At 35.8% G+C, this 18712-nt stretch overlaps 1 protein-coding gene across 3 annotated transcripts in view; it reads left to right on the top strand.

Moving 5' to 3' along the window:
* Positions 1-13469, top strand: part of LOC137281521 (thialysine N-epsilon-acetyltransferase-like) — a 127212-nt gene extending 113743 nt beyond the window's left edge. The window contains exon 5 of one of the 3 annotated variants that reach the window (XM_067812797.1): positions 8858-13469. In XM_067812797.1, coding sequence (XP_067668898.1) covers positions 8858-9025 — 168 coding nt within the window. In that variant the 3' untranslated portion in view covers positions 9026-13469. Of the gene's footprint in view, positions 1-7950; positions 8014-8857 lie in introns of those variants that run through there. The other 2 variants (XM_067812799.1, XM_067812800.1) reach the window with 2 other exon arrangements.
* Positions 13470-18712: the final 5243 nt, after the last annotated feature.

The following is an 18712-nucleotide window of genomic DNA, read 5'->3' as shown; positions in this document are numbered from 1 at the left end:
AATGCATAGGAGACACAACCGTTATGCACAGTATAAAATTACACAGTACTGTATCAGAGACTTCTTGTTAACAAGAAGCTTATAACAAATTTGGTCAACAATAAATTATCACAAGTCATAATTTACAATTTGCACTGTATTTTTTTCTCTGCTTGGCATAGTTTTATGCCAAGATTGCAGTGTGTGTAATCTCATAAACTAAGCCAGCACTAGTAGTCATCTGTTTGCACATTTTTCACAAATTTAACCATATAGTGTTAAGATATATGTAAACCTTTCAGGATTTTATAACCTATGTTTGTCTCTCAGCTGCATGTTTCAGGTGTTTCACATGTCTCACTGGTCAGCTAAAATAGCAGACATCACCTATATGCTCATAACATCTGCAGTTCTTTAAAATATGTGCTTCAGTTAGGCAACAATGAACAGTGAGGCAACATATTCCCGGGCAATCTTTTGAACAAAGTAAATCCAAAGTGCAAGATAATTATGAACTACAGTTCACTTTTGCCACCATGTATAGTATAATAAAGCACACTTTCACCCGAAACTGTTATAGTTAAAGCACCAATATCCTTGCTTAATTAACTAGTGCCAGCATTAAACCCTTGTGATACATTAAATCCTTACTGCATCATTAATTAATAGCATCATTAAAATCTTTGTATCAAACACATTAGTTCATCCTTATCCAATGCAGTATTATTGTTAATATTTTCATTAAATTCAGGGATTCCCCTAAATATTTCCCACAATTCCCTGAATTAAACGTATAAGCTTTACTCTCAGTTGTCTGTAAAAATGGCATTTTTACAGCTAAACCGCAAAACAAAACCAAATATTTGTACAGCCGTGTAGAAACACATCTCAATGATTCTGAAACGTCCCCAATAAAACTAGAATCAGTTGGGATGTTTGGGAAAATACACGAACACAAATGCCGAAGTGAGCTTTTCGCAATATTGGACAATGTTTTGTTTACAAATAAAAAGTTTTGGTAAGGCCGGTCATTTAAGACACCTATTACATCACGTATATTTCATATTCAGTGGTAACAAATGGATCGATGAATTCGTCATACAATTTAGAATCAAATTCCAAATGGTCTTAGTCACTAATACCGAGTGACTAGGTCGAAGAAAATGAAACATATTGTGCTCATAACACAGCACTTTGCTAGAAATGTAAACAAAGAAAACATCAGATTTTATTCTGAGCAACATTTTCTCAGTGTTTTAGTCATCAGTTCGTCCATTCATAGCATGTGTGGGCTCAATATTTTTCCATGCTCAGTACAGAAAGAGTGTCATTGCAAGAACTAGAATATTGAAAACAGATGCAATACAGATATATTCACAGTTCTGTGAAAGTTCTGTGCAGCATGATGCCATGCCAGATACAAAATCGTGGAGAATGATATAGGTAGTTATCAACATTTCTGGTCTATTCAATTGAAACAGTAAAACCAAATAACCATACGCAGATAGTCAGAACATTTCTGATTACTTACACAAGACATTTATGGACAAATGTTCATTCACAAAGTGTTTGTACCCTTATCCACGAATTCGAAGCCACCATTTTTATGAGAAGTCAGTCAACAAGTGACGTCAAACATCAAAATTGTTGCACATAATTGGCAATTTCTTTTAGGTGAAAGTCAGTTGCATAATATAACACAACCACCCTGTCCTGCTGATTACTTTTTCACTGTTTATGCATATTTTGTGTATTGTTGAGATAAATTTTCATGAAACTAATTTGATTATCGACATAGATCAAGTAGATCAATTTCATCCCAAAGTAAAACTAACAAAACTATCTGAAATGATTTAATTAGTTCATGAAATGTATATGCACACAAAGGAATTGTATTGTTCACTGAATTTGTTTATGTTCTTTTATTGACAAAACAATGGCGTATTTAATCATTGGCCAGGTGCACGATTGTTGACTATCATTGTTTTCAATTATTAAGTGAACCAAACACCATAAAAAGTTAGTGTCCGTACCCACAGCAAATTCTCCACCAGTCGTATGGGTTACACTGACTTGAGTAGGCAAAGCGGAGTGATGCCCCTTTATCTACATAGGAGTATGACCTCTCCGTCCTCATTTGGACATGATAGAAGAAATGCCGTTTCAGCATATATGAATCATTTTTAAGATCGAGTGTATAATGTTGTACATAAGTACACAAACTAATTTATTATATACTTATGTCGTTCTGACATCAGACAGTATTTTGTTCATTAACACTTTCTGTAAAGATGCCAAATTCAAAACATAGAGCAAAGTACTTTTGTCAGTTACGATGAAATATACTGTTTTTAATTATCACACGTAACAAAATGCAGGATAACATATAGCAGTGTCTGTTTTTCAAACGGCCTAAGTATTTGCACTTGAGTTTACACTATAGGATAGGCAATTTAATATTCAACATTTATGTGTAAGTTTCTAGCTGTATTTAGGTAGATCCAGTGCTGCTCAAACAAAATTCTGGCTCAGCATCCACTTTTCCAAGAAATTAATGATACACTAATGATACCCCAGAACCTTCAATAAGTTATTTAAGCTGCTAATGACAACACAACGTCATTGAAATGTTAGTACAACAGAATTTAATGATACATTAGTTAATGAACATTTAATGGCATGTTAATGCTTCATTAAAGTTTGATACAACCGGGTCCTGGACACTAACACTTATGACTTTGCAAGGTGGAAGGTTTTACAAAGCAAAATGCAATAAAATGCGATAACTCAAGGGGATTCCCCAGTTTTGGACTCATGTTTCCCAGTAACTGTCAGGGTCAAATATACAAAAAATGTAATGTGTAGTAGAATTTCATACATCTCAGGGGTTCATAAATCCCATCTCCTGACACCCGGGACAAGTCAGTTTTCATTTCTGGCAGTCAAGTCATGGTATCTTACTTGTCTGTGGGATACTAAATAATTCACAGCAAAAATAAGCTGGTTTCCGGAACACTGAAACCGAGAAGAAACGTCATGGAAACCAACATTTCCAGTTGGTTTCCAGGGAGTTTCCTATAGTTTCATTGTGGTTTCCATGCAACTGAAACTGCACCATTTCAGGATGGTTTCCAGTTCGTTTCATTACCCACTCCTCCAAGCGGGATCCAGTTGGTTTCCGTGTACGAGTTTATTGTAGGTTTCAACCTGGTTTCCATGTATGAGTTTATTGTAGGTTTCAACCTGGTTTCCATGTATGAGTTTATTGCAGGTTTCAACCTGGTTTCCATGTATGAGTTTATTGTAGGTTTCAACCTGGTTTCCATGTATGAGTTTATTGTAGGTTTCAACCTGGTTTCCTTGTATGAGTTTATTGTAGGTTTCAACCTGGTTTCCATGTATGAGTTTATTGCAGGTTTCAACCTGGTTTCCATGTATGAGTTTATTGCAGGTTTCAACCTGGTTTCCATGTATGAGTTTACTGTAGGTTTCAACCCGGTTTCCGTGTTGTAGTTTCCAACCTAGTTTAATACCTAGTTTCCATGAACTGAAACTTGCTCGTGTTGGCCCTTTACCCGGTCCTCCGGAAAAGATGTTGTTTCATGTCTCACATGTAGTAAATCAGGTATTTTATACAATTGCATAATGGTAAAAGGCATCAGGATGACAAACAACAGAATAAAACACAAATTCATTAAAAGTTTATTTATATTCAACAATATGTTTGTAAACAAATAATATTCGGAATATTCAAGTTAGTAAATGAAACAAAAGCGAGGGAATAATTAGCAGTGAGTACAGGATATTTTTCTTAAACACACTGTAGACCAGCCCATATCACCTGGCTTCCTAGTTTGAAAAATGTTAGCTCTTTCCCCAAGAGAGGAAAAACTGCGTGCTTCTTCTCCTCCGGCCAGTCAATCGTTTCACAGCCTTCCTGCTTTCCAGCTTCTGAAATTTAGAAAACAAACTATCAGTACAAACAAGCATTCGTCTACGATATCCATAGCTAGAGAAAAGAAACCGGTCAAACATTGCTTGAGGTGAAATACACTGAACCCCATGTCCGATAAGCGAAGAGATCAAAAAGTATAAACTGAGCATTTGACATCAAAAGTTTCAATCGCAGAACAGCTTATTGATACATGACAGAGTGCAGAGACATGAAGAAATTCGCCTTTGAAAGCCATAATTTATTTCCTGAATGTTACTTACAATGCACATTATGAGTATAGAACTACGATTTATCCGTTATTGTGAAAAGACATGCTTTCTTAACCAATAATGTGGAGTCATTCAGGCAGACAAGCTATGAATATGGGGTCACAAGCATACACTGCAGCATAATATATGTTATTTAAAACTTTTTAAGCTGTATATTTCAAAGGATAAATTGCACTTTTCAAACATTTTGTTCATTTTGAAATTCCTTGAATGTACATAGAAAGAATCCAAATTAACTTGATATTTTAAAGGTTTCCTTAAAATTTTTAATCTGCAAGATGTAAAATGACTAGAATACGTTTACTTACTCTGAACTTGCGTACAAGCCGTGGGCCTCTACTTTCCCCACACCTTCTTAAGTGATCCATCTTGTTCATCCAAACCCATCAAAAAGCTTCTGAAAGGAGACATGTGCATGATGCATAACTATAAGTGAAACATGTTTCCAGTTGGAGGTTACAAGAATAGTGACATGCGCCATGATTTTTACTGATTCCTAGGATTTACATTATTTGATTATGTTGTATGTACATTATTCACTGGACGGTTCAGGTTATACATACCTTTTGTATGTCAAAATGAGTTGGCCCTGGCTGCCTTCTTCAGTTTTTCCAACACTGCCCTCCTTTATGCTGGAAACGTAGAAATGCATCGATTAAAAAAAGTCAGGAACATGTCATATTGCACTCTTGACAACAGTAAAGTGTCGAATAAAAAGAATAAATATCAATTTGCAAAGTGTAGAATATGCTAGATGAAAAGAATCCAGGTCAGCAAATTCATATACTATTTTGGGTTGGCAATCCATCATTGTATACCCATATATTCTTTATATCAAAAACTCTTCGTAACCTTTTCTGTGGGACTAACACAATCCACATTTCTTCATTCAGAGTTCGCTAAATCTTGATATGATAAGCATACCACTACTTACATCAGATGGCAAATATAAATTATCTCATAAATCAATAATATAAAAATATTCAATATTAGTTTGAAAACATTGTGAAATTGCAATTTTGAAATTTCACTCAAACAATGCACCAAATCTGGTCAGAGAATCTCTAACCTATAAATGCAAAATGACACACTATCCCCGACTACATTGTTTTCAAACGTGCAAATATCAAAAGCAATATGAAAAGGATTTCTTAAATAAATATTCGTATTTATAAATACGTTTGAAGTTAGTTTGAGTCGTAACAAGCACATTAGCAATAATATACTAGAGATATTTTTGTGATTTATTTTTTTCTTGGAAAGATAATTTTTCATTCATTAACACATTGAACCATTTTAATCATGTGTGAGCTGATCCAAATCACAGTAATATCGAGTTCTTGAATTAACCGAGTGCTGAGTGAAGGAAGCCATACATTTCTCTTGCTAAGAATTCGACACGCATTGTTTACCGAGGTCCATCAAGTCTAAAATTTCATATGTATTGTAGTAGGTACTTATTTACGTTAAACATTACGAAGAACATGTGCTATTGCTTATTTCAAGAAAATAACACTGTACCTGACCAGATCGTGGAATGTTCCTTTTCTCCCGCTGCGATCAACGACTGCTGCTGTTCTCAATTTTTCACGTATCCGAATCTCCAAAGCTTCTACTGCAAATCTCATTGCCAGTCTCTTGAATCAGATAACACGGGCAAACGTAGGAATACTGCACTGTGTTGACTTCCTTGTCGTCGTTACTGGACATACCGGGTGAGAACTGCTTTCAAAATAGTCGTCTCAAAACAACTTGGGATCAAGTGACAAAATGGCGGGAACTGTGCGTAGGGGCATTGTTGGTAATAAGAAATACCTGATCCTTTTTCGATTGGCAGGCACGAAATCCTTCTCTGACCCAATTTGGATGTGATTTTAAGACAAAGACTGAAAACGACCACTTCAGTACAAACTGTTGCTTTTATGAAATGTCACGAGTTCGCGTGCCCATGGATTACCGGTTCATTACTTCCGGTTTTGTCTGTCAACACCTGACTCAGGTAAGTTCTATTGTTTTTACAGCTAGCTAATTTTGATAATAGGAGGCTGTCAAGTGGGGACTGCCCCAGTGAAGCCGACACACGAACCCCGACACACTAATGACCTGACACTGATTAGTTGTCAAGTATTTGAACTCAGTGTCTAAAAACTATAAATGCTTTTAACGCTAAACTTTACGCACTGCCTCAGTTTATTGTATAATACACGTATATTCTGCATAAATGTTATCATGTAAGTACCGGACTGACAATTGTTTTAATGACTTATACTAATCTTCCTAAATGCTTATACTCTTTCACATTCCCAGGAGTTGGGAACAGTCTATAGCCTGTTTTTTTTTATATATTGCATCATTTACCTTTTAATTATTAATATATATCTGAACTATTGCTATTGCTAAAGTGGCTTTAATTGTATTTATTTTTATACAATATATTTACTGAAAGGAATACAAGCCCGTACACAACTCAATGATCCAATAAGTTATAATTAATATATAATAAAAGTTTGAGCAATGTTTCTATGCAGAGTCAACTCACTTTTTATTCTTGTATATAGATATCACTGTTTTATTATTTCTTTTCAGATAAAGAAAGCGTCTGATCCTCAATTTGACAAAGCAGACAACCGAAACCTGGACTTGCCCCATTCATCCCAATCTAGAGAAACGGAACTAAGTGTGCCTCGCGCACATAGCCGGGCAAAGGCCATTTATAGCCATTCGTCCTTTCACCATTTGCATGTTTAGTACGGTTATTGTGAAGTTTGTGTGCATGGTAGTTGGAATATGATGTTTCATTACGTTACGATTAAACAAGAATGTGAGGGAAAAAGTGTATAGTTTGTTCTTGTATCATCAGTTTGAAGCCACATTTAATATTGTGATATCCACAGAATGATGCGTCAACAATTTACTTTTGTTGTCTTGTTCATCTAAGAAATGATACGAATCTACTATTCCTTCCCCAGGCACATTCAGATTGAATTATAACACCTCGTTAAAGCTAAGTTTCAGTCAGGAATGGAAACCAACACATGACCATAGCTTCGTGTCAGTTTCCATCACCGGAGCTTAGAGTATCCATCATGGATTCTATTTGGAAACTAGGTCACCCAGTTTTACTGAATGGATACCAACTGGATGTCAGGATGGTAAACAATTACACATTTTATGTTACTTAGTTCACAACAGCGCAATGGAAACCAACATGAAACTACATTTTCTACTTTTATGTTGGTTTCCATTTAGTGAGATCTGAGAGTTGCAAATTCCAGGTATGGAAACCAACAAGAAACCCCCGAACTTAGATTCATTTTGGTTTCCATTTAGTGAGATCTGAGAGTTGCAAATTCCAGATATGGAAACCAACAAGAAACCCCCGAACTTAGTTTCATTTTGGTTTCCATTTACAGAAATACCAAAATCACATTTCCAAAATGGAATCTAGTTGGAAACTCAGTTAGTGAGTTTCAGGGAATGGAAACCAACTGGATTCCGCAATTACCCACATTACGGATGGTTTCCAGGTTTCTGGAAGCCAAGTCATTTTTGTAGTGATTTCTGCTTATGGGTTCAGTTTGCAAATAAACTTGGAATACATTTCATACCTGTTCAAAAAGTAGCTATTAAATTTCACAATGATCATAAAGTAGAGTTATCTTTCTTTGCTATTTATCACTTCTCAGTATTATGTTTACTAAACATTAACATCAAATACCATGTTCATTTATTCTTTCATATTTACAGCATCATGATCATGTGAAAAAATCAGAGCAAGTGGAAAATTAGTCAGGAGAGGTTACTTTCTTCAGGTCACTTAGCATCTAATTTTTAGGGTGAGGCATTGAATTTGTGAAGTTTGATTTATGTCAGTGTCCATGGAATGGTTATTTGTTAGGTAATCTTTTGTTTATGGACCCAACACACCTGATTTTGTATGAAATGTTTGTAAGAGCTACTAACAATCATGTTTTAAACTAAAATCATTAAGACAGAATTGTTGTTAGATTTTCATTTGTTTGTCTGTTTGTTTGTTGTGTAACGCAACACTCAGCAGTATTGCAGTTGTATTGTGGCTGTCTGAGAATAATTGAGTCTGGACCAAACCATCATCCTGATCTACAATAGTATGGGTACAATGGCATGTGGTCAACAAAATCTGTGAAACTGACCACCCAATTCTGTTAGTCACCTCTTACGACAAGAATGGGTTTGCTGACAACTTGATCTTCACGGGTACTGTTAGCTGGCAATATGTGTAGGAATCTCTTTCAAAGTGGTATTGTTTTCTTAACCTGAAGCAATGTCATCAATATGGAAATGTTTCTATCATTCTATTCTTACTATACTGTATACCTCAATGTAAGAATTCAGTCTATACACAGTTGTGGTTACCAAAATAAATCATGGAAGAGTGTAGTTGCATGCCTGTCAGCATTTTACAGGGCTGTTACCTTTGTCGTATATTGAAAAGTCACACTGTTCTGAAATACATTTCTTCGGAGGGATTTTTTTTACAATCCTCAGACTGAGTGACACTGTAATGCATTTTCACGCTGTATGTCTACAATGTTCATTAGGATCATTCAAGTTATAAAGTCCAAAATATAAAGTCAGTACACATGAATTTGATAAAATATCTCTCAACTTTCAGATTGCTTTGGAAAAAGGATGCAAGCGCATGCAGTGGGTTGTTTTAGATTGGAATACAACAGCAGTTGCCTTCTATGAGAAGCTTGGAGCTGTGAACTTGAGCAAGAAAGAAGGATGGCTTATATACCGGCTAAATGAAGATGATATCAGAGCTGCTATAACAGGCTAGGGTATAGTGCACTATATGTATTTGATTGTACCTAAAATACATTTTACTCTAGAGACTGCCACAAGTTTATTGTGTTTGAAAAATTGTTCATGTTTATTCAGCATATTTTTTTATCAAATTATATCTTATAATCCAACATTTTGTTTTTGCTTACTGTATCAAGAGAAACATTACTTTACATACTTCCATTACTGATTTATTGTTTACTCGGTTGGTGTTGGTTGTGAAATACACCTGTCTCTCTAGTTGTTTTCTAAAATGTGTTTGAGTCTCGAAATACCTCTAGATCATTTATATTTAATTAAGACAATGTTGAGCTATTTATGATTGAAGCATTCTAATCTTTTCTTTGCATTTATGGTTTTCTGTATATATGAAGTTCTGTTTGGATGCATATTCTTAATACTGTATTTGCAAATGTGTCTTTTGTCCTGCAGTGATGATGTGATAGATTTTAAGCAATTCTCTTTTTGTATGAATAGCACCTTGTAGAAATCTATAATGAAAAAACTGCAAATATATTTTTCCAGTCAAAGTCTGTTTCAGGGAATCAAACTGCCACTAATTACAAATATTTGCATGTAACCATTGGAAATAAGTTTATCATAAATCATGCATCCTTTAGATCTTTTTACAAGATATATCTGGCTTTGATTATTATTCAGATCCCTGACTGGTATTAAATGACAATGGTTAAGAGTATTTTACTGAGAGTCAGGTGATATATGTAGTAAATATCTATGATCTAAAAAGGTACCTTTGACACCATATCTTTCTTTTAAAGATTCTGATGCAAATAATCCAGTTTCATCACAAATATCCCAAAAGTTTATGATTCTATTATTTGAGTAGTTCTTTATATAGTTTAGTGAATTTTTGAAATTGTGCTAAAAAAACAATGGTTGGGATGGAATTTCATTGATGTTTCAATATAATGTTTTTTGTGAAATTGTTTTTAGCACATCAGGCTGAAAAAGGTTTGAAATCTTAATGAAAATTTTTGAATTTGCTCCTAAATTAAATATGTCTTTGATATATATAAGATATATTGCATGAATTATCCTTATCACATCTTTTGAAATACTGATGTAAAGTAGATCTGTTCAAAGCGTCTATAAATGTTTTTCATATCAATCATTCACAAACCTCCTTCTTCACAGCTGTTTTTGATTACATTCCTCATTATTTTATCATTCTTGTCACTCCAAACAAATTTAGAAAACATTTTTTCAAGTAAAGTGATACATTCTGCTGGTGGGTTGGTAAAGGAATTGAAAATATGAACCAATTTGTAGATTGCTAGAGTTATTATTACTGTTATTTTACGTATAAGTGTTATATTTCTTTTTCCCCAAATTCCTATATTTGCCAAGAAAAATGTCCTCTTGAAAATAGTCCTATTTTGAAAAAAAGAACTCTTGTACACAGCGTAGGTCTGGAATGTGTATTAAATCTTTTTCATTCAGTTTGAATATCTAATCTGTCTGTTTTAAGCATAAAATGTATGTTTTTCACATAAATGCACAACACTTTGATGATTGCAACTTGTGCCTTTGAAAACATTGTTTTAACGATCAAAGATCAAAATGAATATCTACTCTGTCCATTACAATCTTAAAATGTAAGTACTTCATGCTTCTAAGCATCATTTAAATGATCAAAGATGTATCTAAGTATTTTCTTTTGTATTAAACATCTTGTTGATCCATCCCTGTCACTGAACATTGACCTTCATGGCATGGAAATAAACGTCATTGACACAGAGGAAACTTTTGGATATCATATTTGATCTTTTTTGTTCATTGTGACGAGACAGTAAAAGCATTTTCATAAAGTGAATTTTTAACTGAGCCAACATTCCAGAACACACATATGAAACAGTGACATGAGAAAGGAGTGAGTTTTTCTGATTTGAAGAATTTAGAGGAAGGTATCATGCTTCCCCAATTTTTGTGGAAGTGGTATATATGGTATTGTTAACAGTCTCACAATATTTGAAGTTTCTCACCTTATATAGAGGTCAATCTGACACTGTTTATGATGTAACCTGCAGAGGTTGTGTAGTCAGAGTGAGTGAGTGAGTGAGAGAATATTTAATGTCACATGGGCAATATTTCAGCCATATCAAGACAAAAGCATGTTTGGCATTGAAATGGAATATGTGTATATTATGAAAACGTGTCATCAAGAAGAGTAAAACAACTAGAATAATTATGACAATTACAATTAAACCTAGTACAGAAAATTAAAATTAATAGCGCTATTTGGACAATGGTTTACAAGAACAGGCCACAGATGGCCCTACAACTGAAGATGGATGACCATAGTGTAGTCAGAAATCAGGGGCAAAGCATATGTATTCTGTACTAATATTCTCTGAAGGCACTTGGTTTTTTTTAACAATGTGTGCATGTGTGTGTGGGTCTCTCCTTTACACTAATAAATGAATACAACAAATATTAAATGATACGCAGCATGATAGGGAAGCAAACAGCCTGTGTATTGAAGATCATTAATCATTTATCAAACCTATGCGTCTTTATTTTAGAGGTATGGACAGATTTTTGTATAAAAGAGTTAATAACTTCAGTTTTGTATGGATTTCCATTTAAGACAGAATTTAAATTATTTCCTTGAACATAACAATACATGCGATGCCTGACATTGGAATAATTAGGAGAAGTAAAGAAGTAATGTAGAGTATCCTCATTTGGGTGTCCACAGGAGCAGTATGGATCCACTAAAATGTGCTATTCAAACGTGCGCATTCAAATCACTGCACCCAAGTTTGAGGCCTGAGTGGATAATTTGGTAGAATTTGTACCAAACTTTTTATCAAATATAATACAATTAAGCAATTTTTTGATGATTGTAATAGATTTTTTAACTGACCTATAGTTTCAGTCTCATACATACTTTCTTCAGGCAGATCATTCCATTGTCATATTGTATATAACGAAATGTTCTACAAATCACTACGACATCTTATAGTTTGAATGTTATTACTATTTCTTAATATATAGTCACTTAATTGTGATACTTTTTCAGGTAATAGGTCAGTTAAATAAACTGGTATCATTCGATGAACCATTTTGTAAATTAATGATAGTTTGCTATCTGCTGTCAACTAATAAGCGTTGCGTTTGTTTCCTTATAAATTAAATCATGACTTGTTCCTCTAACTGCCCTGGAAATCCTTTGCAGAGCATCTAAATGTAGGTTTTCAACAATTTTTTCTTGTTCTTTAGTACAGTTATCCCAAAGGTGGAAACAGTAATTGAACGTTGGTAATATATATGACTTGTATATTCGCTCTAATGATTTTCTTGCTGTATTTAAAACTTCGAAAACAATTGATCAACAGACAAACCTTAACAGCTAATTCGCCAATATGAGAGTACCATTTACAATCTGATTGCATTTTAAGTCTTGGAATGGGAGATTGATTAACGGTACTTATGGGTTTGAATAAAACAGTTAAAGTCTCACCTGGATTAAAACTAACCTGCCATATTTCAGCCCAATAAGTCGTCATTTAGGGAAGCGGCAGTAAAAACATGATTGTCAACAATAACATACACTGAAGTATCATCAGCGAAAAGATGGATGTTACCATTGATGTCCTCAATAATATCATTTATGTAAATCCAAAACAGTAATGACCAAGGACAGATCCTTGTGGCACACCAGCAGTGACTTTCTTTAGATCTGAATTGTAATTGTCTATTGCTACTCTCTGGAACCTATTATCAAGATAACTGGAAAACCAGTCAAGTAACTTACCCTTAGGACCATAAGCTTCTAATTTTGCTATGACTCCCTTATGCCGCACCTTGTCAAATGCCTTGCTTATGTCACAGAAAACTGCCCTAACGTCTTTGCCAAGATCTAATGAAGTATTAGATAATCATACAAGCATGTCAGTTGATATACAGTATCATCCCCAGGCATATGAATCCTGATTGTAAATTGGTCAGTGCTTTATTATCTAGAAAAAAGTTAAGCGCATGTTTAAAAACACATATTTCAACTACTGGTTTGTAACTTTTACATTCATTAACACCACCTTTTTATGGATAGGAATAACAGTAACTTCCTTCCACATTGTTGGAAATGTACAATATTGTAATGATAAATTGAATAGATTAATAAAAGGGATAAAGAGGGATGGAACAATCATTTTGATAAATCTGTTACCTATTTTGTCTGGTCCACTGGCTTTGGAAATTTCAACTGATAATAGATATCTCTTACTTCTTGTGTAGTCAATACAATAGACTCGAGAGAAATTCCTACATTACATACAAGAGTGGGAGTATCTTTATCAGGATAATCAACTTGTGATTGGTTAACCTACTATTCATTAAATATGTTTGCTTTATCTTTGCTATCATTGATCCAGTGATCATTATGAACAAGCGGAATAAACTTCTTATAATGTCCAGTTTGATATTTTATATACTTCTTCACTAAAGCCCACCAATATTTAGAATTGCTCTCTTGATGGACCTTATCATCTAAGTCATTACATAACTTGTATCATAATTTCAGTTCTTTGCTTTGTTATGCTATGGATTTCTTTTTCTGATAACTTTTCTTAAAGCACTATTCATCCATGAATTATCCTGAGGTCTTATGGTTACCATATTGCTTGGTACATCACATATATTTTTCAAGATATCCACAAGTTTTTGTGTTAGACTATCAACATCATTACATCTAAATATGGTATCCCAGTCCACGTTGTTGAGGCCACGATTCATTCCCTCAATATTATTATCAATTAACGTACTAGAAGTTTGAGTGATCCTTGTTGGTTCTGTGATAATTTGCCGTAAATCATATACATCAAGAAGATTGTCAATCAGGTTGTTAATCTGCTTATGAATATTGATGTTGAAGTCCCCAGCAATAAGGGTATCTATGCCCATGACAATGCCATTACCGACTGATTGGAGGACTAGTTCCAAATAATTTTCACTTTTGTCAGCTCTGTAAAAATTCCCAATCAAATAGCTCTTGTTTGTACACATAACTTTGACCCAGATCGCCTCTAACCCAAGGGGAGACAACTTGTCAGCACGTGCAACATGCAGGTTCTCTCTCACAACATATATACATAGCAACACCTCCACCTCTCGTTAGTCTGTCCCTTCCAAAGGCGTCGTGGTAACCGGGGATAAGCATACTATTGTTATCAATTGTGGCATTCAAACATGTTTCTGTCGAACATCATAGTCACTTAATTCTGCCTGGATTAAACGAACGTTTTCTCTTTAGCAACGTACATAAGATGAACTATTTTAAGTCAGAATATGCAAGGGGGCCTGGGTTGGGTTTGTACCAGGGAGCCTATATAGAGAGGGAGAAGAAACTCGAAAAGCCGCTGAAGGTATGTCTCGCCTCGTCACGTGAGCAGCGTAGTATTTAAAGGGGCACTGATGCGGAGCAAATAATGTTTCCCGCCAACGGTCTAATTACGAAACCAAACTGCAAATTGGTCAGCGCCCGCTCCCATGACCGTGACGGACAAAGGGACTGGGCTCCTGTCCACCTTACCAGAATTTCTTCACCTAAACAGTCAGGAGGCCAGATGCCCATCATATGCCATTATGTAAAGTGAGTGAGTGAGTTTAGTTTTACGCCGCACTCAGCAGTATTCCAGCTATATGGCGGCGGTCTGTAAATAATCGAGTCTGGACCAGACAATCCAGTGATCAACAACATGTGCATCGATCTGCGCAATTGGGAACCGATGACATGTGGCAACCAAGTCAGCGAGCCTGACCACAAGATCCCGTTAGTCGCCTCTTACGACAAGCAAGCTTTTATGGCATCTTCAGTTTAAGTCAAATAATTGTTATTAGTGTCAGAATTGGGACAATAGATTTGTAGTTACGTTTCAAGTCAATATGTTATAGCAGGGATACTCTACAACAGGGATAGGTCACTCGCTTGCTTTCTTTACCATTTGTACTAATTAACGTGTGCCTAGTCCTGCTCCAACGCACACAGTGAGTTGGCTCGTTCCCAGTGCAACTTCAGTTGTGTTTAACCAGGGAGACTATATGGAGTATATACGTTGTAAATTATCCCTGGTTTAACAGAACTTCAGCCAGTTTATTGTATCAGTCGGAATTTTACAATGTGAATGAATGAATTATAGTAAGAATTAAGACCAAGAATCATGTGAATGAATGAACGAAATAAAGAAAAAGAAAAGAAAGAAGTACATATGTGAATGAATGAAAGAATAAATGATACACCGCTGCCTTCCCTCCCAAAACATGTTAAAGAACGCAAAAGTATAGCGAGAACACGTGTTAACATCAGCTGTCCTTTGAAAAAATCTACTATGAAACATTTTTGTTAACATTAATAACTAATTCAGATATCTTATTGTATGTGGGGAATGGAAAAAGAAAATGTTAACTGACACTGTCACACTGCCCTCAAAAATAAAGTGTAAAACGCCCACAAAGCGTTCAAAACACCTTTCCAGTTTGGTCAAATAATAAGATCAACAAGAAAGAAAGAAGTTATGGAACTATAACCCTCAGGCATCAATGGCGGATCAGAGCAGATCGGCGATATGTCACATTTTTCACACACCTCAAATATACCCTAACATTCTTTTTTAGATGATGAAACTATCACTATTACTTGCAAACACATTTCACCTGATAGTATATTCCCCTCATATGAATTAAAGGAGTATGTGAAAGATGTTTTTGAGGAAGGAACTAGGAATACTCAAACAACGGCGTATAGCATTTCAATGGCGAAATGTCATATTTTTCACACACCTCAATTACACCCCAACAATTTTTAAAGTCATGAAACTGTCATTATTACTTGCAAATACCTATCAACTACAGGTATGTTCTCTTTCTAAAACTTAAAAGAATGTGTGAAAGAAGTTTTTATCGGCACAATTTATCTTCGCGGTGAATCAAGAATAGAAGCCAGTGAGCTATAACATAGCGACTTGAAACTTTACGACAAATCCACTGTCCTAATACGGACACTAATACCACTTAAACTGAAGTGACAAAATAGTTAACCTATCTTCTACATGTTGGATTTCAGTTGTTACAACACTCAGCGAACTTAATCAGGTGTTGAAAATAAACCGGTCTCATTCTTAAATAATTAGCTGCCACCCTATTGGCTACTCTGGTTACGTAACGACCCGAGACATACGTTCAGCGGCTTTTCGAGTTTCCTCTCCCCCTCTATATAGGCTCCCTGATAAAACTTATTTCACACATTCGCTTGATTTTTAGAAGGGAAACATACCTTTGGTTGAAAGGTATTTGCAAGTAATAGTGACAGTTTTATGACTTAAAAAATGGTTACTGTGTATCTGTGGTGTGTGAAAAATATGACATATTGCCGATCTGTTCTAAGCGGCCATTGAAATACTGCTCGCCGTTGTTAGAGTGTTCCTAGTTATTGCTTCAAAAACATCTTCCACATACACCTTTCCTTCTTATGAGGTAATATACTATTAGGTGAAATGCAAATGCCATTTCACATGAATTGCCAATACCCAGATTTACCACACAACTTGCATCTTCTGTTACCGACTGGGCACTTGTTTCTAGATGCAAAAGAGTGTTTTGTTCCACAAACCTAGCAAACACGTTGTGTCACATCTGTTTGTAAAATCTTGTCATCTGGATTCTTAAACTGTGACATAGGATTTTCTGCACCTCTGGGTACGGCACACCAGCAATAAGAACCGCAACCATTCTCGCCTCCATGGCATCATTGTCTATAAACAGACACTTCATAGCTTTAGTCCTACACCTTGTGATAAAGTCATCATCTGTCTCAATGTCTTTTTGTTTGTAACGGAGAAATTCCAGTTTATGAATTCTGAAATTTTCAGAAGGCTAAGTTTGAGAAGAGACTTTATCTCACATTTTTTTAGGATTTTTCAAGTTCTCTTCAGAGAGATTCCAAGTGTTAAACATCCTAAGACCATAAGATAATGTAGCTATGATGATCTTCTGGGTTGATTGATTCCTTTACGTTTGGACCAAAGTTCACTCGTTTGCTTAAATTCTTTCAAAGCCTGACCATTGTCTGGGTATGACCAGTCCATGCATGGTGATGGCACTGACTCCGACATGGTGATTTTATGCGTGGTTCACTTTTACACTGCCCAAAATAACGAATACTTGAACAGTGCGTACGTTGTCAGTTCATTTGGCGCTTCGTCGAAACAGCAGGCCGTCTTTCGAATTCAGTCGAAGACACGTCACACAAGATAAAACAAAAACCATTGACAACCCTACATCGAAATAGGATAAAATTTACACAGATACATTAATAGCTTTGAGAATTGTCACAATTAAGTTTTGAACTCAAATTAGGGGAACAACTTCCATGTCTACGGGACACGAATCCCTCATGATCATCTTGACATCATCTGTTTCCAAAAAGTACAATGCAGTACACATTTCAATGTAATGTCATATATTCATGGAAAAGAATAAAGCGATGTTTGGTAGCCTCCGGATATCACAACTCTTGGAATAGCTTGTCACTCCTCTACCAGAGCGTCATACAGCTGCATGGCGCTGTACTTGACAGTCTCTCAATTTTCCAACCAAAACATGCAATATGTGTTCAGTTGGGTTAAAATGGCCAATGCACAATTTCCACCACGTGCCTCCTCAAACACCGAACTGAACCTTGAGCTGTGTCGGGCCTGGTGTTATCCTGCCGAAACTCAAGTTCCATCCGACACGTTGTTAGAATGGCACAACTGTGGGCAACACTTGATAAGAGTAACAACCCGTAAGTCTTCCTTCTACACGTAAAAGTCCGGCCGTCGTGCTTTGATTCCTCCCCACACCTTCAAAAGCAACCCCCATACCCGGCGTGCTGTTTTCAATGCAGCTCATTATTATCGTCCGTCATTTAAGTCCATGGTAGATATTCATCCTGTATATTGTGTACCGCCAATGTTGCAGCTGACGATCACGATGTGCTGCATCCATGCCATTCGAAGACCTTTATGCAGCACTGTCATCTTCACATCAAAAAATGGACAACGTGGTTTGGGACCGGAAGCATATACAGCCAATTCTGCATGCATCGATTGGAGACTTGCATACCCCTACCTTTACGAAATGTACTGTTTAGTTTTGACGAGGACTGAAATCAACCGAATTTGACGATCTTGTCTAATGGTGGTTTTACAATGTCGCCCGCGACCATGTCTCATTTTGACGTCATTAGTCTAACAATACAGATTCCACAGCCGGGATTTATACATGGATCGTACCGTATAGAGAAGAAAGTTAAATGTGTTTAGTATTTCAGCTGAAGTTGGGAGTCACGGTCTAGGGAATTGGTGAGCCCTGAGTACATTTATGATGGTGCTACGTGTTTTTTGGTTTCCCACAGAATCATGCAGAGGAAACTATAGTAATTAATTCATTAATAAAACCAATACCATTCTGAAAGGGGAAATAGAGACATGCACAGACACAGGGGTGTTGTTGGACCGACTCTGTTAACAATGGCAATAACGGGTGTGGCCACCTTTTTCAGACTAGATAGCGCCACTGCATTGTAAGCACGGTGAGAATGGAGTTGGGGTTGTTCCCAAAGTGAAAGTTAGCAATAAGTCCACAGCAACTGTATAACAAACATCTTTGTGTTATACATAAA

Source organism: Haliotis asinina, chromosome 4 (genome assembly GCF_037392515.1).
Source record: "Haliotis asinina isolate JCU_RB_2024 chromosome 4, JCU_Hal_asi_v2, whole genome shotgun sequence".
In the NCBI taxonomy this organism is placed as follows: Eukaryota; Metazoa; Mollusca; class Gastropoda; order Lepetellida; family Haliotidae; genus Haliotis; species Haliotis asinina.
The sequence above is the reverse complement of the archived record's forward strand: the minus strand, read 5'-3'. Positions and strand labels throughout refer to the sequence as shown.